The 26,978-nt window shown below is 31.4% G+C and overlaps 2 protein-coding genes across 3 annotated transcripts in view; one reads left to right on the forward strand and one right to left on the reverse strand.

The window, feature by feature from the left end:
* Window positions 1-876: 876 nt before the first annotated feature.
* LOC127703011 (uncharacterized protein NKAPD1-like) lies at window positions 877-9,659 on the reverse strand. Its single transcript, XM_052207387.1, has 5 exons — window positions 9,619-9,659; window positions 6,995-7,081; window positions 5,761-5,969; window positions 4,291-4,383; window positions 877-3,196 (listed from the first exon to the last, which is right to left on the reverse strand). The coding sequence occupies exons 2-5, from the start codon at window positions 7,058-7,060 to the stop codon at window positions 2,560-2,562; spliced, it is 1,005 nt and encodes a 334-aa protein (XP_052063347.1). The 5' UTR covers window positions 7,061-7,081; window positions 9,619-9,659; the 3' UTR covers window positions 877-2,559.
* A 17-nt stretch (window positions 9,660-9,676) lies between these two features.
* LOC127703010 (PIH1 domain-containing protein 2-like) overlaps window positions 9,677-26,978 on the forward strand; it is a 32,452-nt gene continuing 15,150 nt past the window's right edge. The window contains exons 1-3 of one of the 2 annotated variants that reach the window (XM_052207384.1): window positions 9,677-9,773; window positions 22,719-22,909; window positions 23,646-23,769. In XM_052207384.1, the coding sequence (XP_052063344.1) occupies window positions 22,721-22,909; window positions 23,646-23,769 (313 nt within the window). In that variant the 5' untranslated portion in view covers window positions 9,677-9,773; window positions 22,719-22,720. The remainder of the gene's footprint in view (window positions 9,774-22,718; window positions 22,910-23,645; window positions 23,770-26,978) is intronic. The other variant, XM_052207385.1, reaches the window with a different exon arrangement.

Raw genomic sequence — 26,978 nt, forward strand, 5'->3', positions numbered from 1 at the left:
CTTATTTACAGTTGATTTTTATCTTTATTGCTATTATGCAATATAAAGTTTATAAAAGATTACAAAAATTTACGAAAAATGGTTAAAAATTGACTATAAAGGGCAATAACTCCTTAAGGGGTCAACTGACCATTTTGGTCAAGTTGACTTATTTGTAGATCTTACATTGCTGAACATTATTGCTGTTTACAGTTTATCTCTATCTATAATAATATTCAAGATAATAACCGAAAACGGCAAAATTTCCTTAAAATTACCAATTCAGGGGCAGCAACCCAACAATGGGTTGTTCAATTCATCTGAAAATTTCAGGGCAGATAGATCTTGACCTCATAAACAATTTTACCCCATGTCAAATTTGCTCTAAATGCTTTGGTTTCAGAGATATAAGCCAAAATCTACATTTTACCCCTATGTTCTATTTTTAGCCATGGCGGCCATCTTGGTTGGTTGGCCGGGTCACCGGACACATTTTTTAAACTAGATACCCCAATAATGATTGTGGCCAAGTTTGGTCAAATTTGGCCCAGTAGTTTCAGAGGAGAAGATTTTTGTAAAAGTTAACGACGACAGACGACGACGACGGACGACGGACGCCAAGTGATGAGAAAAGCTCACTTGGCCCTTTGGGCCAGGTGAGCTAAAAATGCAAGACATGATTAATGCGATTGCTAAAATTCTGAGAACAAAAATCCCATCTGAAATTATGAATGAGTTTTTATTATTGCCAACCTGATAGTGATAATGCATTTTTCACATTAATGAAAAAAAAAAGCAATTATTTCTGAATTTACAAAACACTGGATCCATGGAACTTTCATGCTATAAGTTTGTGAGAAGCAAGCCCAGTTAACCATGCCATAAAACCAGATAAAATAATGTAGAATTCTTTTTATTCAAACAGTTTCTATTTTCTTATATGCTTCTCTTAAAAAACAAATATAATCAGCTTCAACATTTTCAAAATTGACAAGTAAACATTAAAATATAAAACTGTGATATAATGCACAGTCTGATTGAAATAGAGATCATGTGTCCATACTTTGCTAACAAGGTTATGTTAATAATTACAAAATGTTGATGTTGGGTACCATAACTACAAAACTGCAGGATCCTTTAAAGGTTTTCAAGACAGAAATTTAAACAGAGAACTGACAGATCCTTGTAAGCAAAACCTTGACACAGAATCTGTATTTCTAAAAGATGAATATAAAACAAAAATAACAGTCTCCAGTTCATTCTAATGCACAACTGTTTATAGCAGGTCTAGGTATTTTTATATATAATCAGTGTGGTTTTATCTAGGATAAACAATATCCCATGTGCTATTTTCCTTAACTTTCATATCGTATAATCAAAGTGCTTGTGAGCATTGCTTACATTTTGCAATTTCATGAATTTTTAAATAAAACATTGAATTTTATTTTGCTAGGCAAATTCAAAATTTGAGTTGAGTTATCTTCCTTTGTTCATGATTGTACATTTGTAGTTGAACCTATTTTTATAATGGGTTCATACACCATGCATTTCTTACGCAATTTTTAATAAAAAAATGTTTTCTTGACAAGTATGGTAAAGCTATGATTTGCCAGTCCTGAACTCGTATTACGATTCAAAGCTGACATAGGAGTAGGTTAAAAAAGGGTTAAATTGGTCCTTATACTTTAAATATTTTTTTAATAAGGTTGAAATACTACAAATTTCACATAGTTATGGTACATATGTATTACTATTACATATTATACAAAATAACTTCTTTTTGGCACATCGCATGATAAATAACTGACCCCTTAATTATGCATTATTTATGTTGCAACATCAGTTCTTGTCCAATTTTTTCATAATTTATAATAGATTTTTAGCATAATTTACTTTGGCCGCAGCCACTGTTCTAGAAATTTTTTGTCTCTAGGGATTCAGTATCATCATTGGCGTCGTTCAGTTACAGAACATTTTGGATCGTACTCCTTGGGAGCCTGCTACTAAAAGTATTGATTTGACGTTAACACATATGTACACTAAATAATCAGAAATTAATTACTGTAATATTATCTTTTAAAATGAATATAAAATATGTAAATAAGACTAGGATTATTAAAAAACACTTTCCAAAATTATTATGGTACTTAAAATAGAATAACCAAGTTATAACCATAGTTAATGCTAAGACTTGCATAACAAGAATGTGTCCATAGTACACAGATGCCCCACTCGCACTATCATTTTCTATGTTCAGTGGACCGTGAAATTGGGGTCAAACTCTAATTTGGCATTAAAATTAGATAGATAATATAATAGGGAACATGTGTACTAAGTTTCAAGTTGATTGGACTTCAACTTCATCAAAAATTACCTTGACTAAAAACTTTAACCTGAAGCGGGACAGACGGACGGACGAACGAACGGACGCACAGACCGAAAAACATAAAAATACTATAGTCTTTATTACTACATGTATGCTTTTTAAATTAAAATAATACTGTAGCTATTGCACTACCTGATATCATTAACTTTAAAAAAATTCAGCTGCCACACAGTTTTACCCTGAAAATCATAAAATTAATCTGAATCAGACGATTCTGAACCTGAATAACTCCTATATCTCTTACGATGTTTTCTCCCTACGGATGACTCTTTATATATTTGACGGTCATCTGGACTTTCTGATACACTCTTTTCAAATTTTCTGTCCGACAAACTGTCTCTCCTAAATCTTTCAACAGCTCTAAGTTCAGAAGAACAGTTATTATCGTACAAATCACAGTCTGTTTTCCTTTTCTTTCTTTTAATGTTCTGGCGAGATTCTGAATCAGAAAATTCACTTCCACTACTTTCATGAGATTTCTTTTTGTGTTTTTTATGAGAGTATTTGTTCACGCTTAAATGTTTTTTAGACTGCTTATGTTTAGTTCTCTTCGAATGGGACTCAGAATGATTGTCATATTTATCATTTTTCAAGCCATGATTTTCTGAATGTTTCCTTTTTCTAGATGAATTGTCAGAGTCTTTCAGTTTATTGCTTTTATCATCTGATTCACTATCACTACTATAGTCTGACCCCTTCGTCTTTTTTCGTTTTGAATGCTTTTTATGTTTTTTGCTTCTTTTTCTCTTACTCTCTGATTCAGAGTCTGAAGTGTAGTGTTTTTTACTCTTTTTTCTCTTTTCTTTTCTCTTATGTTTTCCTTTCTTTTTTCTGCAAAAAGATATTTTCGTACTCTTTGAAATCAAGCAAAAAATATTACAGTTTTTCAAATTTAGAAAAGCTAATTTATTTAAAAGCACATGGTCTGCCAAATTTCAATTAACTTTGGAGACAATGCATTTTTCTAAAAAAATTATAAGATGATTAACTAACAAATTTTAAGTATCAAATGATTGCAAACTTCACTCAATTCATTGAATAGCAACTATTATTTGTCCATCTCATCAACCTTAAAAGATGGAAACACATCCACTCAGTTGAACATTATTGACAGTATACATGGTATATATGTGAGCTGCGTCAGATAAAAATCGACCTTATGCAAATGAATATTAATACATCTGGTAACCTGTTTCAGGTTTTAAAATTCTCTACGGAAAGTGTATAACTATTTGCCCTTGCGTAAGGTCTTTTTCTATCAGATGCAGCTCATGTCTTGTCCAGCCATAGCAAAATACTATTTTGATTATTTCATCTCATCTTTGATAAATAAAATCTTATTGATTCAAGTTATTGGTTCTTCATAACACATTTTGAAATCTCCATTCAGATTTATGTATTGAATTGTTTTATTGCATGATTGTGTTTTTTATGCTGTTGTATATGTTTGCATGTATGTGGTTTAAAACTCTCTAGAGCTTATGTTTTGTAGTTGATAAATACTGGTATACCACTTCTAAATAAATCTTTTCATATTTGTATTATAGTCTATCCAGGATCTGAGTAAAGAAAATTCAAATTTAAATTAAAGAATAAATCATATGTATTAAAATTTAATGTTTTTCTGAACTTTTCTGCTATTTGGTCGAGTTGTTGTCTTTTTGACACATTCCCCATTTCCATTCTCAATTTTATTTTATATATATCTAAAATGTATTCAACATTTTAGCAGAAACCCTATTCAAAATGTCCTTCATTGAGATTAAACTATTTTAACAATTAGCAGATTTATTTGCAATTTATTAAAAATATCAAATAATTTGAACATAATTTCATAACTAAACATGTGAGAGAAAAAAATGCACCATAAACTATTTTTTCCTCCAAAAAAAAAAGGAAACATAATGGTGTAACTTTAATCTTACGTTTTCTTTGGTTTCCTGTGTGATTTTTCTTCCTCAGATCTGTCACTGTCAAAATCTTTTGGATACATTTCTTTATAACCGCTATGACCCCACCTGAAATATTACAATAACTACTTCTGTCATTTATAAATTACCATACTATTCTCTCAGTCATATACAAAATGTCTCTCATTGTATTGTCCACTTTTATATTTACTGCAGGGAAGTCCTGGGGCTCGCATAAAATTTTAGGACAAATATTGATCATAAGTTGTGTTCATGTCTTTACCTACAAATATTTTTTCTCAACTGTTTGTGAACTGAGTCCCTGCATTTTGATTTTGTAGTTTTTATAATGTGATATTTCAAGTAGAGATAAATCAAAGAGAAAAAGAAAGCATAAAATACACATCAGAGATTCAATAAAAATTGAGAAATTAAATGTTCAAAATTTCACTACAAAATCTGCCATGATGGGAGATAACTCTAATGATATTTGCTGGATGAATAGATGGAACTTCTTACATGAGAGTTAACCCTGTTTTTCGCCTGCTATTGCTGCTGTCAGAGTAAAAGTGTAATAATAACTGTCAAAAACTAAGTCCATTTATCAGTAAAATACACATGCAAAAAAAACCTATTCCATTTATCAGTTAAATATGTAAAAATATTTTCTTGCTTTTTACTGCCTTTTGAATATAAAAAAGCTTCTGCCGAAGTTCCATAAAATGCAATGAAGAATCGACAAATTTATTGACTTTTGAAAAACTTGAATCAGTCTGAAAGTAAATGTTCACTCAGCTGACAACAACAGAATGTAGAATCCCTATGCCACGCTTCTTCACCATTATATAACAGGCTAGACAAAAAAGCAGAATGATCAAATATTTTGTGAAAACATGAATCAACGACAACATTCACACAGTGTGTCACCAATATGTCTCTTTGTTTTGTATCATCAGAATAGAATCTATATGAGTTAGTTGTCCAGTAGTTACTTTTTAGAACACATTTAATTGAAATCCTGCTCACATGACTAATAACATGTGTAACTTAAACGGTAGCCACATGTGGAGCAGGATCTGCTTACCATTCCGGAGCACCTGAGATCACCCCTAGTTTTTGGTGGGGTTTGTGTTGCTCAGTCTTTAGTTTTCTATGTTGTGTTTTGTGTACTATTGTTTGTTTGTTGGTCTTCTTCTTTTTTAGCCATGGCGTTGTCAGTTTATTTTATGAGTTTGAATGTCCCATGTGTCCCTCTGTTATCTTTCGCCTCTCTTCTTAAATAAATTTAAAACAAAAGATGTTACTGAAATAAAAAATCTAACCAATTTTGGTCTGAACTAATGAAATGGTTCTAATAAGAAGATTGAAAAACAAATAACAGAAAAAAGCTCACACCCCACCATAGCAATATCATTTCAATTTGCTGACACACTAAAATTAGTAGTTGGCCACCAATACACTTTAGAAGGAGTAACATTACAGTACCTATCAGGGTCATTGTCTTCTGCCTTGTAAAGCTGTCTCAGACAAAATGTACTCTCAGGTTCTTCATCCATATGGGCTCTTTTACTTTTTCTACGGGAAAAGTCATCATTCATATCTACTCTTTTATCCTGAAGAAAGGAATATTTATTGTCTTTTTCAAATTCTTTTGATCGATGATGTTCCTTCCACATTTCAGCCTCCTCAACAATCTGAAAAAAAACATTCAATTGTGTATTTTCATAATATCAAAAATTATACCCCTTGGAAATTTTAAGATTCAAAACTTAAAGAATTATAAAAAATCACCATAGTCAAAGGTTTGCTCTCTAGTCTATCCTTTACCTTACACACAAGACATGAATTTATATAAATAGGTTGGAAACATTTTCACTTTTAGGTTTGGGTCTGGATGTGAAAAAGCAGGGATTTCATTTTTTAAAATTAATCTATAGAGTAGTTTGAGAATGGCCATTTGTCTACAATTTAGAAAGAAATGGTGTTCCCCTTCAACAGTCATGACAGTATTACAAGTTTTAAACACTTTTTCATTCATAAAAAGAAAACACTTCTCCATATGGAAAAATCTGGTGTTGATGGCATTGATGGCATATCTATAATAGTCTCTGTTTTTATTCAGATCAATTTTAGACTATGGGCAATTTAGAGCCGAAAAAACAGTAATGTACAGACACTTTTGTATTGATTCTTGATTTTTTCCTTGACATTGGGTTGCTGTCTCATTTCCGTATGTATACCTATAATATCTTTTATTCAAATAGGTTGGTCTCCTGTTGGCTTTGGCTTCCTGTGGAAACAGTTAAAACAAATCAGGTTGAGTAATAGCACTTTTTGGATACTGTGGATTCATTATTATTTATGGGATATCAATTTTGTGGATTCATTATTATTTATGGGATATCAATTTTGTGGATTCTATGGGTATTGGTTTACCATGAATTTAAGTGTACAACGAAGTACACATTTTCTTAAGGCTTGTATGCAGATCTCAGCAAAACCACGAAATCAAATATCTACGAAAATACATTTTTTCTTTAAATCCACAAAAAATGGTCCCCCATAACAATAAATGAATCCACAATAGTCTGAAACCTCCCACATTTTGACCTAGGCCATTCTTATGTCTTGTCTCATTCTGTTTGGTTGTACAGAAATATTTGTTGGCAAACCAAGGGACGGACAGACATTCTCCTGGAGTGGGGGTATAAAATCTTACCTTGTTGTGACTACCAACATGCCTAATGTAATTCTTCAACAATGTTTTTGCTGCAGAATTTGTCATCTTGAAATGGTATAAAGGCTACTGAAAAATAATGAGATTTTCATTTTTATTCAGGCAAAGTATACATAATATTAATTGGAAGATATTTCAGTTTTGAAGAAATTTTGCATGCATTTAGAACTTGCTGAACTGCAGCTGAATATGGAAAAAAAATGAGATATACATCTGTAACTTTTATACTTTAATAGATACACATGATACAGTAAAAAAATTGTGATATAAATCTACAAATGTATAGCATAAAAGCGGCTTAAAATATGCATTATTTTACATTAACTTGTGTTTTCTTAAAAATCTGTCCATAGAATTTTAATTGAAAATAATATGTTATTACTGAGTATAATTAATAAGTAAATATTCTTTCTCCTGGGACATTCAAAAGAAAATCAATTTCATAAAATGAAGACAATGTCCGAACGAAAACTGATCAGTAGAGTATGATATTGGTATTTGATACTTGCTATTACCATAGAATATTTGTGTTTTCTAGTCCTTGTTGACATTCCTAGATATTATTAAGGATAATTTAAGGGAACAATCAACCCCAGAAAAAAATGACCAAGTGTGATTAGAAATCACATGAAAAAACACATATCACATCCCTCAAAAGGGATCAATCTCTCAAAAAACCTGGGCTACATATACAGTGTATAAGAAACAAAGTTTTCGACCAAATGGTGTAATATTTTATTCAATCATTTTATTTTTAAATAATTTCCCTAAAATCAAAAAAATACTTTTTAGCACATCAAATTTACATGTATATCTCTAACTGATCAGTCCAGTCCATGCATGTAAAAATTTGACTTGGGTTGCTGCTGGGAAGTAAGTACTATTTGCTTCTCATCACGTTGCGAAGCTATTAATTTCATACGATATTCACGCCATCTTGAAATTATTACGTAACAAATATCTGTTCTTATTGGTTGTCTTATGATCTGTGAAAGATTCTATTGGCTAAAATGAGATATAGAATTGGAAACATGTCCCATACAGGAGAAGATATTAAATACGGACAAAATTACAGTACGAGTATTCAAGATCCCATCCAATACCAGACCAATGAATGATTTTGCCTTTCCATGCTTTCCTGAATTACCTTGCTTTATTATGTCAAGTCAACTTCATGTTAATAAATAAAAGGAGGGACTAAGACGAAAAAGTTTCTGAGTGTTCATCTGACTATATACATGAATGCATGTACACCAACACTAAAAATACATGTACATATAATTATTGCCAATGATCTTCCAGAACTTTGTCCAAATACATGTATTCCATACTGTAAAACCAAATGATAAACCAAAACCACAGGTACCCCAAATTGTGCATTAGAATTATTTTGAGAATGATCTGGAACTTTTAGGAGGCATCTATAATAACAACTTAATAAAATTGAGGTGTAAGAAAACACATATGAGAATATCCAAATGCAAATAAATATTGCATCAAAAATGACCAAGTTGGCCTTAAAATACCACACCTTTCCCATACATTAACAACCACATCTTACTGAAAAGTATAAAACAGCAAAGCACTCCAAACCTTTTAAGAAAGCTAAAACTTGTACGATCCATAGTTTACCCTAAAAGACCAAAATAGGGGTCAGACCTATAATCGGACAGTACTTTAGTCCTGGCAACAGTGTCAGTCCTAGTCTACAATCTGACAGCCTGTTGGTCAGACAGTCCTGTAATCTGACAGCCCAATAGATCCTGACTTGAAGTCAATTTTGTCTCTGAAAAAATATACCTATAGACATGTAGCACAATTAGAACAAGTATACAAATGTTATACTGGCGATATTTTCTACTTGCCAAACTAGTGTACTATATTCATGATGATATGTCTCCAAGTTTATTAATTTAATTAATTCAATAGATCCTGAAAGGTAATAATTTAGTATCAAATATTTTTACTTATATTGTAAAGTTAGTTTTGGAAAACCGTTTTGATATAGTCTTTACTTTTACAAATTGTGACTTGGATGGAGAGTTGTCTCATTGGCACTCATACTACATATATCTATTTACAACATGTACAAGGGACACACTGGTCCCTAGCCCGTCACTGTCTACAGGGGACACACATGTCTCCAGTGCTGCCAACAGTACTAGGGGAACCGTAGCTCATAGGTCCATATGATATTTTTTGACAATTTGGGGTCCGAAAATTGTTAAAATATCATATAAAGACCTATGAGCCATGGTTCCGCAGCTATGTCAACGCATTCAACTCTGTCTCTGACCAGGATTATGAAAGGATTGCACATAACGAAAAAATGTCACAAATGTACCAAAAAATTACAATTGATATACGTGATTTTAACTATTTTTTAATATTTTTGAAATTATGTTGTTTGTTACAAATTTTGGTATTTTTGGGTGTTTTGGGGAATATTCAATGACAATGACAATGTCCCAGGTTAGCTACGGTAATTTTTAGTCAACTGTCTTACAAAAATAGGATTAAAACATGTAGTTAAAGATTGGAGAAGTAGGCAAAGGGATTTGGGTGTCTTGCAAAAACGAATGTGAAGAAATAGAGTTTTGACTTACGAAAAAAATACGTTTGTGTAGAAAATAGTTGTCCCCCTTTATGCACACATTCTGATGACGTAGAGCGCTGTCTAAGGACGCATTCTACAAGCAGAAACAGGTGAATGTGGATAATTATAGCATTCGATAAGCAAATAGTGTTTATATATAGTCAGGTAGCTTTTAATGCCTTATGCTTCTGAAATATAACTTTTTTGAGATGACATGTTGTCGTTTGTAAATTGAGATAATGAGAAGAATCAGAAATGTGTCAAAACTTGAATTGGTTCAATGGTTGTCACAACTTGACACAAGGATTTATAACTTAATCTAAATTAGATTAAAGAAATATTCTGTCCCCCCCCTATGGAAGACATAAGATGTAAAAAAAAAAAAACCATGGAAATATTTTTCACCATTACCAAAATTTTCTGGAATTCCAGATTTTAAACGCATTATAAAACTTAAATATACTGGAATTTTTTTAATGATGCTGTCAATTTGTCTGGAAATTTTAGTGTAAAGATTAGAAGCAATACCTATGGAAGACATCGATTTTATTTCTTTTGTCTGGAATTTATCTGTTTTTTTTCTAAATGTGCCAAAAAAACTGGAATTTTATACTTAGTAACATATATGCAGCCGTAATCAAAAGAAGTGTGTTTAAAAGTTAAGCGCAAACAAATCCCTGACTAGAAGAACTGTTAGCCAATATCTTTACCAGTGTATATAAAGCCTTGTCATTGCAGACAAATACACCACTATCCCAGGAGAATTTGGATCCAGCACATACGTTTTTTTAACCTCGCTGCATATATTTTCTATATATATATATAAATCTGTCCCAAGTCAGAAGCCTGTAATTTAAGTGGTTGTTGCTTATTACTGTATTTCATATTTGTTTTTCATTTGTTTTGTATATCAATTTGGCCATTAGTGTTTCTCGTCTGTATTGTTTCACACTGGTCATTTTCAGGCCCATTCTAGCTTATTATGCTGTGCGAGCCTAGGCTCCATGTTGAAGGCTGTACTTATAGGTTTCATATAACAAATGAGAATTGAAATTATATCGCTTGATTTCAACTGGAGTTATTTAATTTCAATATAATAATAAACTAGCCTGTGGCAAGTTTATTATTAGTAAATAAATTAAATAACAAGAGTTGATATCAACATGATCAAGCGATATCCAATTTTCTCAAGTTGTTAAACCTATTTCTCTTATGGTCAACACTCTCAAAGTGTAAAATTAAAAATATATAGTTTTACATTATTACAAATTTTTAATGTTAATTAGGTGAAAATGTCTAAACAATGGGATTAAAAGCACAAACAGCAAGTTAATAGCTGGTAAGAATGCATATGGGAAAATTAATAGAGAGATAATTGATTTGACCACTATTAGATACATTTACAACTGTTGTTTTACCACATCAAAAGATTCTGACATCTGACTTGTGATATAAATAGGCAAGTTGAAAACTTGACCTTCATCTAAATTTCCAGGATTTGATCATATATAATTAATGAAGCTTGAAATAGTGACCATGGTGACCTTTTTAGCAGCTCATCCCTATATATAGCTACCACTGAATAAATAGTAATTGAAATTGGATTTCCTGTTTGAAAATGCAAATTATTGCTAAAGTTCACTTATGAATGCAATAATCATTCCATAAATCTTCAAAGATGAACCCTTCGAAAAATACTGGTGTTATAGATATGAAATGCTTTTGAAAGAATACTGAAAAATTCCAATATCTTCATAAAAACTCAAACCACCCAATTTTTAAAGAAAAAGAACAAAGTTGAAAATAGATGTAATGTATCATTCATTACATATTATCATGCTCAAGCAGAAAAACTTCAAAAAGTATTCAGAAAATACTGGCATCTTTTTAAAACAGATTCTACAATAGATGCCAGATCCCATAAAAACCTATCAATAGGATTCAAAAGAAAAAGAACATTGGTGAATTAGTGAAATGAGCTATAAAATTATTTGTATGAACATCACAGTTCCTACAAAATATTTCACTGTGCAGAACTAATTAATGACCATCATCATGTAAACCACACAAGTAAACTGATATTCTTAGGACAAAATTCTTATCATGAAACACTTAATTCAACATTAAATTTTATTGAAATAGGTTGAAATAGTTAGAAAATCAAAAAATCTAAATTCAAATATAAATTAACAAATCAAAAAACTATGATTATTATTATTATTATTATTATACAGTATTTATAACAGCGATTTATATAATATTAAAATTACCCTAAGTGCTTTATAACATATATCAATTCACATATATAAGTATTAACAATAAAATATGAAAGCCAATGTTATAAAATCCTAAAACAAACAGATTTTAAAAATATTGCATATAAAACTATACTATGAAGTTTACTGATAAACAATAAAATTTATATAAAATGGGCATGGTAAAATTACCATGATAATAAATAAAAAAAGATATTAATTTTTTTTAAAAAACTTTAAACAGTAATAAAAAAGAAATAAATGAAAAACATAAGGGGTGGTCTCTGATGAAAGTTTCCCTTTAATTATAAATACAATTCCGGAAAAAACCAAAACATTGCTATATAGCACAGTATCCATGAAAGGCCAAAGATATGATTTGCACCAAAATGTGTGGATATTGGATCAAATTCTATGAAATTATCTCTAATCACAGAAAATGATACTTGGATGTTTAATTTGTACTCTTAATTTATTTTGTCAACTAAAAAATTGTGTCTTTTTGATTTAAAATGTTGCTTATTAGATTAGTGCTAGCTCTATAAGGCAGAGACTCCCCCTAAATACACGTCTGCATATGACTCTGTTTATCTCTTCAATTTAAATTATTGCAAGATATGTTTTTATCTTTATTTTATTTATATATAAAAATTAATCAAAATTTGTTCAGGGTTCTATTTCTTGATTTACAAGAAAGCTTCTGTCTAAATTTTGTAAGTTTTGTAAAATTCCACAAAGGTTTGACACATACCTAAATGTTGACTGAAATAATATTTATCAGTAAATTATGGAAGAATGGGTGGAAAATTCAAAATTTTACTCTACATGTCAGGTATTTATCAAGTATGAAGAAACTAATCATCAGTAATATACAGAAGAGATAACAAAAAAAACCCAACTATTTTTTTCTTAATTGCAATGTTTTTGTCAAGAAGAAACTTGTCCTTGTTCTTGAAATTCTATAGTTATTGATGTCTTAATACTTTAACCCAATACTATATCTAAATAATAACTTCAAAAATGCCATTTATCTGTAAAATATAAAAAATGAAACAAACATATACTTATAGAGGTCTAAGTATTCTAACTACTGTATATTTAGCCTGTCAACTATGAGGTTTTGAATCCAGCACATGGCAGGTGCCCTCAACTCCAATCATTATTGACTATAATTGTTAGTTTTCCTACGGAATGTCATGGTTCTCTATGGCTTCCTCGACTCCACCCAATAAAAACTGACCGCCACAAAATAGCACATTAGTGCTGAAGTGGCATCAACACCAATCATTCAATCAATATATCAATCATTCCATAATGCTTTGACAAAGTTATTTTGAAGTCTAAAAAACCACATTATTGATACCAGGCTTAAAATTGTGAACACCAGACCAGGGTTTTATCTACAAAAGACTCAACAGTGATGCTCAAATCCAAAAAGTTTAATAAAAGGCCTAATAAATTATGAAGTTGAAGAGCATTGGGGACCCAAAATTCCAAAGAGATTTTGCCAAATACAGCTAAGGTAATCTATTCCTGGAATAAAAAATATATAGTTTTTTGAAAATTTCAAAGTTTTGTAAACAATATATGTTAGTGCAAAAAAAACTTAGTCCATTATATCAGTGAAATATTGAAAAAGAATAATAATCTCTGGATGCTGTCTTTGTATAGAAGAAGCGTCTGTCAGTTAAGCAAAATTCCATGAATATTTAACAAAGCTATCGACTTAAAATAAAAAAGAAATTAACCCAAAACAAAGGAGTAGGCCCAGTAAGACCCCTTTTTGACCCCAAAATATAGCAGTTTTACAAAATTGTTAAAATGTAAACTTTCAGCTATTTATTGAAAAGCTAAGAATACTTCTGTTACATAAGTATGGGCTTTTTATTGACAATACAATGCACATGTATCGGGTACTAGCATTGTTTTTAAATCATGCAAAATTGCTGCAATCTTCACAATTTTACAATTTGAGATAATTTTTAGAAGGTTTCCGTCTAAAATGGAAGTGGCCGCATTTGTGTTCAGTCTCAATATTTAGATACATGTTATATATAAAGGGTTGAGAATGAACACGAATGCGGCCACTTTCATTTTTGACAAAAAAACATCTGAAAAGTGACATTTTATGGCATATTTGATAGATTTTTCATACAATTATAAGCTTAAATTTTGCCGTCTTTAATGACTTAATCAGCTGAAATCTTTCACATCAACTAATTGAATCGACTGAAGAAGACACTTATGTGTTTAAAAAGTGCCCAAAATCTTTCATCAGATGTACCTGAAATTTGAGGCCAAAATTGGCCCTTACCTAACCTACTCCTTTAAATGTTGATGACACTAGAGAGAAGGATTGCTATGTCTAGCTTGGGGAACTCTAGTTGCAGGCTTGACAAATAGTAAATTGTAAAACAGGATGACTTAAGAATGTCAGTTTTTTTGTGTAATGAATTTTTATAAACTTTTTAAATTTCAAAACTCATGTCAAATTTTATACATCATTGTTAAGAGAATACATTTTCAGATTATTCAATTGGTAGGAGAACATATTACATTCAATATCATCTAAAGTTTCATTCCAGTACACAATACAATTATTTTTGAAAATAGGTTAATTCTTCAAACATCAGACATTTCTTATTATATTTATTTTTCTTATCTTAGTAAGTTATATGCTTTCATATGAAAATAAAACACTAAACACAAATAATCAATTTATAAAAGTTCACATTGCCTTGCATTAATTTAAAAAAAAAGGGGGGGATCTTCTGTGTGTAAATTCAAAAGTCAGTAAACAGTTTGCCACTGATTCTGATAACAATCTAAATGAATCTATCTATGTGCATGGAAGTAATACTTCCATGCTATGTGTAATAGTATTTTGCAATCCATAGTAGAGTCATAGTACACAGATGGTCATTTCTGGTTATTCATCTACAATATTGAGGTAATTAGACAATTTCCTGCTGTGAAGACAAACAAGTGTGTTTGAATAAAGGATGTATCAATTAGCTGTTTATTGGTAAATGTTCTGGCTATTTAGTTTGAACATGGAAGTATTATATTGACAGGAACTCCAACGAAAAATTAGCACATTCCCATCCCACTGATTTCTTTAAGAAAATAAAAGGTTCCGACTCAGTTTGTCAAGTACGTGATAACTCCTTTGTGGGGTATCTGTGATGCCGCCTTCGCCTGTTCTTTTAACTTTAGCTGGTCTTATCACGTGATTTGGTATCGATTGTCTTATCTACCTACCAATGTAAATAAACACGGAAACTCCCGTGGTTATTTGTGAATCGCCACATGAATAACAACACCTGTTTCCGTTCAATAAATGAAGAACAAAGCTGAAAAGATCGAAAAAATCGGTCCATAGTTAACAGAATGACATAAGAAAACTAACTGCATTCGGAAAGAGGGCAAGCTTATTTTTAGTTTTGTTGAGTATGTTTTAATCATTGGAACTTGGAAATCGGGAAATATCCGATTAGGAAAATTACATGATTCTGAAGTAGAGTGTTTGCAAAAAATAATGTGATGCGCGTGTAGTGTGCCGGATGGTGCCGGATAACTCAAATTTTAAGTTAAAGATTGTAAACTTTTATCGAGTGTAACACAAATATTTATGGTTTTCTCTATCGTAAAATATCGTAAAATGTTATTAACTTATTTATCAAATATGTTTTAAAGACTGAAAGAGGTTAATAATTACACGCATGTGATGACCTCTCCATAGCAATATCAGGTTACGAGACATGCAGATGAATTGTTACACCTTTTATAATAATTCCAAAGTTGTAAACAACCTTAAACATTCAACCTAGTCCGAGATTACTCTGACGTCTGACAGATTTATTTTTACGGATGGCTTTAAATATTTCTGGATGCATTTAAAGAACGATCACCATGATGGGCCCTAAGCAGTTTATTTTTTTTTTATCATGGAAACCAAATTAGAATTTATTTATGTGTTTAAAAGCTTAACAGTTCTGAAACATCTTACACCGTGTGCTAAGCAATTTATGATTTTGTTTCTTGTTTAATTGCATGAAATATTTGCCATTGGACTTTCAGTAAACAATAAATCAAAATATTTGATATTTTTTCGGATCAAAGCTCTTTAACCCCGTCCCCCCCGGCCAACTTTTGGATTAAATTTTTGTTGGAAATTCTTTCATTAAACACTTCAGTAAAATATTTGTCAAAGTTAGCAGTAAAACGCGATAATAATTACTGATAAAAACTTTTCCGTTTACTTTACATGAGAATTTTATGATTTTCAAGCCTAACTTGTATATAACAGTTACGCGTGTTTAGCCAACGGCACTCTCATGAATAAATCTTACTATTTTAAAATTGATTGTAACTTAGACTGAAATGTTTATGGCTTGTGAGTATTTTTACTCTTCAGTTTTTTTGTTTTTTTTTGTCTTTTTAATCGGTGAAAACAGTCGCGGGGATTTCGTTTCGTTTCTTTTCTTTTTATTTGTTTTTAAGCAGCAAAACCCGTAAAAACTGACATTATATTTGTCATTCACATGGTCGGTAAATGTCATTTCCTTGACAATTAAGTACACATCCGGTTATTTCGGTATGTTCCGAAATTACGATCATTCACGAGGTTCCAAAAATTTTATCGGAACCCATGCATCCATAAGACAGTCGAGTTAATTAACAGATACTTAACGATTTTGCGGCATCGCACTATAAACGTTTGAAGTCCGCTTGTTGGAGTTCCTGTCAATATAATACTTCCATGGTTTTAAGTAACCCAAAATCTGGCATTTGTTTAAAATGATATAGGACAAACCCTAAATTTCATTCTAAAATTTAGGAGATATCAAATTGCACAATTTATTGGTGTTAATTAATGGTGAAAAATACAGATTAAATTTTAAATATATAATTAGGTTGAAATTATCATCTTATTTGATTACATCATAAGTCTGAAACTAATCAGATGTCAGTATTTATTTTTGATGTGTTTAAAAAGGTCATTAAGGCATCAAATATTTGTCAAACCAAATTATCTTTGTTTTTATCTTCCCATGTGATATAATTTTCCACTGAGTGATGCTAATCTTAGATGCTATTAATCCAATCATTTTGAAATTTGCACCTGATTCACATTCAATAGTGTTGTATACATGAAACAATTCAAGATAAAAATCATAAGTTGCACATCTGTAAATAAAGACAATGCAATTTCCCATAGGAACCCCCTTTACAGCTCAAACTGTGCAACTTTCACTATGAAGTTTTGTAACAAAAATTATATCCTAGAATGGAAAGTTGTTGATATGCACAACTATTTTATTCAAAAGTCTAACCATAGGGATCTGCGGCATATTTTCAACATTTACATGCCCAGAACTTCTAAGAGTTTGAACTTATACTTATAAAATTCTGTACTGCTCCCCCTTTCCCTTCATTTTGGGTCTTCCTCAGAATTCAAGTTGGCCGCTACCTATAAATATCTACCTATACGGGTAACATTCCCAAGTTATGTCCTTATGTCAGAGATAAAACATATAGATCATATCTGGGAACGAGTACATCTACAAAACAAAATATCTATGAATATGATATACAAATGTATCCCCCAAAAGAGGCAGTCTGTGAAACAGCTGTATTTACAAAGTGCAGCCTACAAAATGAAATTCCATAGTATCAATATATCATCTATTCTCTAAACTACTATCACTGTATCAGACTTTTGTCCCCCTCCCCAGAAATGTACATATACATAGGGAATTAATCAGAACTCTTGTGTTTTAAACCTGGAAATTATGGGTCACAAAATATTTCTGTTATGGAAAATCTTAATGACTACCAGTAAAAATTATATGGAAATTATTCGTCCCTTTGGAAAATACAGGGAATTTCATGTGCACTATCAGACAAAAAGTTTGGAAATTTTTGGTCCAGACAGAAAATTTGTTTGGAATTTTAGAAAAAATCAAGAAAAAAAAATCTGGAATTCCAATGTCTTCCATAGGGGGGGGACAGACTATTTCTGGAATAGCCCAATATACGTCCTTGGTTGTCAGATACATTATGAAAATAAAAGCTATCGTATGCCAACGAGACAACGTTCCCAGACAGCATGTACATATTGCCCCATCCTTATGATCCTTGAACCACCGAATCTGGTTTTTGTTGACTTTTTCCAAGGTTCTAACTTCATAGAGGAGGGTAGGAATGCCCTTTACTGTCAGGCATCAAATGGTCAGTTTCTGCTACTGTTAGCGTCAAATTGGTTCAAATTTTATCGTGATTCGTCAAAAATATCCTTATCGTGATTTGTCAGAGGTCTCAAATAATTATCCGTTATCGTTATTTTTGGAAAGAATTTAACAGGATTCGTCACAATCTGTCGATTTTTTATCTTCATAAAGAAAATGTACATTTTATCGTCATGAACAAAAATTACTGTTTAATGTCATTTGGCAAGACTTTTTACCGTTATTCGTCATAAAGGTACCCCCATAACGATCCTCATAGAGGGGTCGGTCAACATTGAGCCAACGATGGTTTTAAGTACATTTACTATAATCCAAATTATAGTCACTAATTCAGCACCTGGTTAAAAATGCACCCAGTATAGTCAACTTGTTATCTTGGTCAAATCACCACCTGGTTAATACAGAAGTGAACCCAATGTAGTTGTTTCGGTACTAATGCTTTAACATGATATTTTGCAAGTAATATATTCCTTTTTTCCACATTTTCCACAGAGAATAATGGGGTAACGATTAAAAAGAATTGGAAAATAGGGGTGCTTAAAAATATAGAGAATAGAGTGTTATTTTTCTGTATGTAATTGGAGTTTTTTTTGGGACAGTAGGTATGGTTTTATAATTTTTTGGTAGATTTTTATACGACCGCAAAAAAATTTTGTGGTCGTATATTGGTATGACGTTGGGTCGTCGTCGTCCGAATACATATTGGTTTTCGCACTCTAACTTTAGTTTAAGTGAATGGATCTTTTTTAAATTTGACCATAAGGTTAAATACCACAAAAGGAAGGTTGGGATTGATTTTGGGGGTTATGGTACCAACAGTTAAGGAATTAGGGGCCAAAAAGGGGCCAAAAATGAGCATTTTCTAGTTTCCAGACAATAACTGTGGAACGGTGTATGGATCTCTCTGAAATTATACTACAAGTTTCCATACCACAAAGGGATGGTTAGGATTTGCTTTGGGGGGTTATGGCTCAAACCGTTTAGGAATTAGGGGCAAAAAAGGGGGAAAAACAAGGTTGTCCTGGTTAATGGACAAATACTTTAGTACAAAACATAATTTAAAGCAGTGTAAGGGAGATAAATCAAATACATCATTGAAATTATCTCCCTTACACTGCTTTTAAATTATGTATAAAGTAATGGTTAATGAACAATAAAGATAATCTAAAACAGTGTAAGGGAGGTAATCCAAATACAACGTTTTGGTTACTTCCCTTACACTGCTTTTAAATTATGTTTAAAGAAATGCATATTTATAAAGGAAGACCAGTAAAAATATCTGCAAATGTTTTCATCTTTTTTTTTTACAAAAAAATCCATATGAAAGATTTGACACTATATTTTTATTAATTCTATTATAAAATAGATTAAGTTAGCACTATGGTAAATTTAAATGGGTAATTATGGTTGCCAACTCCATTGGAAATTTGAATTGAGATTATGACCATATCTTGAGGGAAAGAATTTTTTTGGGGGAAAAAGGGGGGGGGATAAAAAGAAATTGTGGGGGGCCAATTTTTTCTCATTTCAGATTTCAGAAATTAAAAAGAATTATTCTTCAAATATTATTTTTTTTTCAAATTTCAAATATTGAAAAATTTCAAGAAGTAATCTTTAATTGCACAGTATGGCGCATTAGATTTGTAAAATCTTTGATCACATTTATTTATTTGTTATGCCGAATCTAACAGTGTATTTAGATTTTTAATTTTGGGTCCAGTTTTCAAATTGGTCTACATTAATGTCCAAAGGGTCCAAAATTAAACTTTGTTTGATTTTAGCAAAAATTGAATATATGAGGTTCTTTGATATGCTGAATCTAAACATGTATTTAGATTTTTGATTTTTGGCCCAGTTTTCAAGTTGGTCCAAATTGGGGTCCAAAATTAAACTTTGTTTGATTTCAACAAAAATTGAATATATGGGGTTCTTTGATATGCTGAATCTAACCATGTATTTAGATTTTTTATTTGTGGACCCCGTTATCTAATTGGTTCATATTGAGGTCAAAAGGGTCCAAAATTAAACTTTGTTTGATTTCATCTAAAATTGAATTATTGGGGTTCTTTGATATTCCAAATCTAACCGTGTATTTAGGTTTTTAATTTTGGGTCCTGTTTTTTAAATTGGTCTACATTGAGGTCCAAAGGGTCCAAATTAAACTTAGTTTGATTTTAACAAAAATTGAATTCTTGGGGTTCTTTGATTTGCTGAATCTAAACATGTGTTTAGATTTTTGATTATGGGCCCAGTTTTCAAGTTGGTCCAAGATAGGTTCCAGTATTTAAACTTTGTTTGATTTCAACAAAAATTGAATATATGGGGTTCTTTGATATGCTGAATCTAAACATGTAATTAGATTTTTGATTATGGGCCCAGTTTTCAAGTTGGTCCAAATTGGGGTCCAAAATTAAACTTTGTTTGATTTCAACAAAAATTGAATATATGAGGTTCTTTGATATGCTGAATCTAACCATGTATTTAGATTTTTTATTTTTAGGCCCCACTATCAAATTGGTTCATATTGAGGTCAAAAGGGTCCAAAATTAAACTTTGTTTGATTTCATCGAAAATTGAATTATTGGGGTTCTTTGATATGCCAAATCTAACCGTGTTTTTAGATTTTTAATTTGGGTCCCGTTTTTTAAATTGGTCTTCATTGAGGTCCAAAGGGTCCAAAATTAAACTTAGTTTGATTTCAACAAAAATTGAATTCTTGGGGTTCTTTGATATGCTGAATCTAAACATGTGTTTAGATTTTTGATTATGGGCCCAGTTTTCAAGTTGGTCCAAGTTGGGGTCCAAAATTATATTTTTTTTTGATTTCAACAAAAATTGAATATATGGGGTTCTTTGATATGCTGAATCTAACCATGAACTTAGATTTTTTATTTGTGGGCCCCGCTATCAAATTGGTTCATATTGAGGTCAAAAGGGTCCAAAATTAAACTTTGTTTGATTTCATCAAAAATTGAATTATTGGGGTTTTTTGATATTCCAAATCTAACCGTGTATTTAGATTTTTAATTTTAAGTCCCGTTTTTTAAATTGGTCTACATTAAGGTCCAAAGGGTCCAAAATTAAACTTAGTTTGATTTTAGCAAAAATTGAATTCTTGGGGTTCTTTGATATGCTGAATCTAAACATGTGTTTAGATTTTTGATTATGGGCCCAGTTTTCAAGTTTGTCCAAGTTGGGGTCCAAAATTAAACTTTGTTTGATTTTAACAAAAATTGAATATATGGGGTTCTTTGATATGCTGAATCTAACCATGTATTTTGATTTTGGACATTGGACCATAATAGGTAAATTAAAAAAATTCAAGTTCTTAGACCACATTCTTTCTGTGTCAGAAACCTATGCTGTGTCAAATATTTAATAACAATCCAAATTGAGAGCTGTATCAAGCTTGAATGTTGTGTCCATACTTGCCCCAACTGTTCAGGGTTCGACCTCTGCGGTCGTATCAAGCTGCGCCCCAGCGAAGCATTTTATTATGGCATGTATGGATGTAAAGTAAAATACTGTCATGAGATAAAGAAATAAAAAAATGAAAAGTCAAGTCTAATAAACATGATACAAATGTAAACTTGTTTTAAATGTTTTAGTGCCACAGTTAAAATTACATGACTTAATAGATATAGGAAGATGTGGTATGAGTGCCAATGAGACAACTCTCCATCCAAGTAACAATTTATAAAAGTAAACCATTATAGGTCAAGATACGGCCTTCAACACGGAGCATTGGCTCACACTGAACAGCAAGCTATAAAGGGCCCCAAAATTTACTAGTGTAAAACCATTCAAACCATTTAATGTTTATGTAAGGTCTGAAATGATTATTATGTTTGTTTTACCAGGTAAGCATTTGGCTTGTTTGTTGATTAAATTTAAAATTAACTGAATGTACAGATTGAACAAACAACACCCCTCCCTCAAAAAAATATAAAAAAATAAAACAGGATAAATGTAAAAATATTATTATAGGTACATGTATTATAGTTTATTATTGTGATTATTGACACCAAAATTACTTAAAATTGGTACAGATTAGAATTTTTCTATTGGTGCCAAATTGACCAGGTGCTGATTTGACTATAGGTGCCCAATTGACTTGTACCCCGTAATCAAACCGAACTCCCAACTTCAAATTTATGGAAAAATAAAAAAAACATGTTTTTTTCTGTTTTTTTCCCCTTTTCTTTTTTTGGATCTTATTTGTTGATCGATATACATGTACAAATATGGTTTCCATTCTGAAAAATTTTCACATAGTTCTTTCTTGTTGCCATATACATGATATATATAATTTATATACAAAAGAAATATACAATTGAAAAATAATAAATATTTAAATACAGTGGTTATGGATGGCCATAAGTTTTTCGTCACCCACAATTTTTTGCAATATATTTTTGGAAGTTTTACAACCAAGCTCATTCATAAGATATATTACATAACCAACATTTAATTCCATTTCACTGTGAAGATAGATTTTGAATTTATTATCTTCTGACACCTGGTCCAATTTGAGGACAAGTTGAAATTTGTTATTGTATATTGATTATGTTTTAAGGTTTACATTTTTCCTTTTATTTTACAAGGTATGGCAAACATTGGTGAATTCAGTAAGGAAACATTGCTAAGTCAAGCACAGAATGTATGGACAATGTTGGATGAGATGGCGGAAAGTAGTCCCGAAAAGTACAAAGAATTTATTGATAAACAGATGAAAGAGGCCAAGGAGTATATGAAACCACCAGAACCAAATATGTGTGTGCAAAGTAGTTTACAGGTACATGTGCAATACATGTATAACTAAATACTCTCATATATGAAAAAATGTATTTTGTGATTAAATTTCATTGAGACAGACCCAACAAAAAATGTTTTGGAGAATAAAGGTTATTTGTTGACATGAGTTGTTTAGGTCTGTTTTTTTCAGAAATTTCCTTCTTTTTCCATAAATTTTCATACTCTCAGTCTTTTTTCATTTCCAGCAAGCTATTGATTCTCTATATCAATTGTAACCTATCATTTTTCTATTTTCTGTTTTGTGAAAGAAAGGATATGTGATAATTCTTTGTGAAAATATAATATAAAATACACTTGTGTCAGAATCATTCTTCAACTTATCATTGTACTAAATTGTTTAGATTTAACAATAGGATTGTGTTATGTGAAACAAAGTCTGGGGTTTCAAATCAATGGAGGTCCCAGGTCCATGACCTTTTAATTAAAAAGATGAACCTTTAATTTGCGAAATGATTAGGCCTCAGGACCTTTCATTCCTAAGAGTCCTTGTTATTACATGTACCTAACCTTTCATTTCCAAAGGTGGATCTTTGATTTGAAAATAAAAAAAGTGAAGGACCTTTCACCTCCGGCTCTGAAACTTATTTTGAACCCCTAGGCAGTTTTTCTAGGCCATGTTTTGATCAAAATACATATTCTTTTTACATATTTAATATATTTCTATCAAAATGATATAATGGTATGATATTCTGACATGTGTTCTGATAAAATTACAGGCACCTAAGCAATGGAAACTGTATTTGAATTTCTGCAGTTGGCAGCGAGTACCAGAACCCAAGACCACAGACGATCCTATACCAGTTATTGGAACTGATCTTCAGAAAGAAAAAGAGGGTTCAGGTATTATATTGTCATTAGTTCTTTATTAGATACATCTTCACACTGTGTAATTGTTGAAGTTGATCAGGCCTCTACAATAACTTTTTTTTCAACTTGTCCAGTAGGACAAGTACATACCAAAACTTACTTGTCCGAATGAAATTGTAACTTGTCCAAAAAAATCTTAATAATAACCTTTTTTGCATTTTAAGTTGATTCAAGGAACAAAATGAATTAAAACAATAGAACAGAATTTGATTTATATCTTTTGAAATACTATTCAAAAATATGAGTCGAATACAACTGAATCTAATCATGTCACAGAACTTAGGTTCTACATGTAGTTCATCAATGCCAAAGTCTCATCAGATTCTGCACATGAGGCACCGTCTGATAGGGCTGTCAATGTACACTCATTGGATTTGTATCCTGGTTTTTTAAAGTTGAAAAAAGTTTATTCAAATGCAATCAATAAAAAAAAATTGAGGTATGATTGCCAATGAGACAACTCTCAGCAAGAGACCAAATGACACAGAAATTAACAACTATAGGTCACCGTATTGCAAGTACTGTTTTTTCTACATATGTTTAAATATGATTTTGTGAATTTAATGGTAAATAATTTTTCATTTTTATCTAAAAAATATTTTTGTTAAAAAAATTACCGGTATGTTATTTATTATAAAGCAACAGAATAAGGTAGGAAAACGAGGTACTGATTTGTCTTGGTCCCGAAATGTCTCCTGCGTTGCCAAACTGTCTATTAATCATGTCTATTAAATATGTCTCCTATGGTGCCAAACTGTCTATTAAACATGTTAAACTTGGAGCCGAATCGTTTCTGAGCTTGTGACGAACTGTCTTGTAAAGTTACCTTATCTACAAAGCACATCGCTGATTCAGATCAGTAAGACTGGTTTCCGAGAATAGTATGCATTTTACCTGTTAAAAAGTACCTGACAAAGAACTAGTTTTAAATTATCGATTGCAAGTAAATATGTCTTGTTTTCATCATCTTTTCTTGTTTTTGTTTATAATTACTTTGTTCATCAAAGTTGGATTAAATTTATTTTCTGCAGAATAATTTTACTTGTCCCGTCGGACAAGCTTGATATAGTTTTTACTTGTCCGACCCTTTTTCCCTCTGGTACCGGACAATCGGACAAGCGTTATTGTCGAGCCCTGTTGATATTCTATAAAATCTTGAACTAAGAATTTATTTTTTTTAATGTGTTACAGCTAGAACTGTCTGCAGAGTAGTTCAAACTATATCCCCAAATGTTGGTTTTATTGAATATAGGTTTACAATAATATATAAGAGTGCTATTATATTTAATTCATCAATCAGAAAAAAAATGTTAAACCAGTTAAACTCCTTTTTTTAAAGCATGTAGGAGGGGTTACATCCAAAAAGTGCATACTCTCAGAATTACTCAACGGAGAAAAAAATCCTTCATGCTGCCAATTTTAAAACAACATAATCTGTAACTGTACATTGTCTGGTTTGAATTGAACAAAGGTCTCAACAGTTAGATCTGACTGACAAAAAATAATTTATAGGTCAGTTTTATACGGCAAGTAAAATTTTTGTTTGTCTATCCAACATGTACACAACATGTAGCCTCGACCTCATTTCTGCACTCTAGTGGTCCAGTTGTCAAGTTTAAATTTCTTTTATTAAGTTTGAATCTTAGAAATTATACAAGAGATTGAAATATTTTGAATGTGAAATGCATGTACGTTTGTATTAAAAAAAAATTTTGAACATCACTGGAATGTCTTGACATAATGGGTATACCAAATTTAGACCCAATTGTTTAGACATTCCTTAGTTCAAAGCAAATTTTGCAAACATCACTAGCTGCAAGAACACAATTCTTCTATATTTACCCATAATCATCATAGCAACTCATTTTCTCATGTTTAGAAATTACAATAGGGAACATATTTTACATTATTTTAGTACATGTAATTTGTAAAAAACATTTCTTAGAGGTTTTGGCCATTGGCTTACATTGTACTTCAGTTTCTCTACTATCTTTCTAACCTCATGGTAGAATTAAAAAAAAGTTACAACAGTAAACTTATTTTCTGGCAAGTGGTCAATTCTTTTCAAATTTTTACCACAGCTATTTTCTTAGAATGCTCTTACCTGAGTTTTATTGTCGAGCCTGCGACTTTTGTCTCAGAAAGCTCGACATAGGGATAGTGATCTGGCGGCGGCGGCGGTGTTAGCTTACTTCTTAAAAGCTTTATATTTTAGAAGGTAGAAGACCTGCATGCTTCATACTTTGTATATGGATGCCTCATGTTACGAAGTTTCCGTCAGTCACATGTCCAATGTCCTTGACCTCATTTTCATGGTTCAGTGACTACTTGAAAAAAAGTTAACATTTTTTGTAACGTTAAATTCTCTCTTATTATAAGTAGTAGGATAACTAAATTTGGTATATGCGTACTTTGCAAGGTCCTCATGCCCGTCAGACAGTTTTCACTTGACCTAGACCTCATTTCATGGATCAGTGAACAAGGTTAAGTTTTGGTGGTCAAGTCCATATCTCAGATACTATAAGCAATAGGTCTAGTATCTTCGGTGTATGGAAGGACTGTAAGGTGTACATGTCGAACTGGCAGGTGTCATCTGACCTTGACCTCATTTTCATGGTTCAGTGGTTATAGTTAAGTTTTTGTGTTTTGGTCTGTTTTTCTTATACTGTATGCAATAGGTCTACTATATTTGGTGTATGGAATGATTGTAAGGTGTACATGTCTAGCTGGCAGGTGTCAACTGACCTTGACCTCGTTTTCATGGTTCAGTGGTCAAAGTTAAGTTTTTGAGTTTTGGTCTTTTTTTCTAATACTATATGCAATAGGTCAACTATATTTGGTGTATGGAAATATTTTAAGATCTATATGTCAGTCGCGCAGGTTTTATATGACCTTGACCTCATTTTCACGGTTCATTGCTCAGTGTTAAGTTTTTGTGTTTTGGTCTGTTTTTCTTAAACTATAAGCAATAGGTCAACTATATTTGTTATATGGAAGAATTGTTAACTGTACATGTCTGCCTGGCATGGTTCATCTGACCTTGACCTCATATTCATGGTTCATTGGTCAATGTTTAGTTTTCTTGGTTAATGTTAAGTTTATGTGACAGTTGTAATAAAGCTTTATATTTAGGACTATCAACATAATATCAATGATAAGTAAAGAAGGCGAGACATTTCAGC

Source organism: Mytilus californianus, unplaced genomic scaffold (genome assembly GCF_021869535.1).
Source record: "Mytilus californianus isolate M0D057914Y unplaced genomic scaffold, xbMytCali1.0.p SCAF_5, whole genome shotgun sequence".
Taxonomy (NCBI): Eukaryota; Metazoa; Mollusca; class Bivalvia; order Mytilida; family Mytilidae; genus Mytilus; species Mytilus californianus.

What these genes read in the sequence shown, in the direction of transcription:
- LOC127703011 (XM_052207387.1), bottom strand. Translation starts at nt 7,060, where the DNA reads ATGACAAATTCTGCAGCAAAAACATTGTTGAAGAATTACATTAGGCAT. An exon ending in GAAGACAATGACCCTGATAG is followed by an intron (nt 4,384 to 5,760) that starts GTACTGTAATGT and finishes GTAATATTTCAG; the next exon opens with GTGGGGTCATAGCGGTTATA. An exon ending in CACAGGAAACCAAAGAAAAC is followed by an intron (nt 3,197 to 4,290) that starts GTAAGATTAAAG and finishes ATCTTTTTGCAG; the next exon opens with AAAAAAGAAAGGAAAACATA.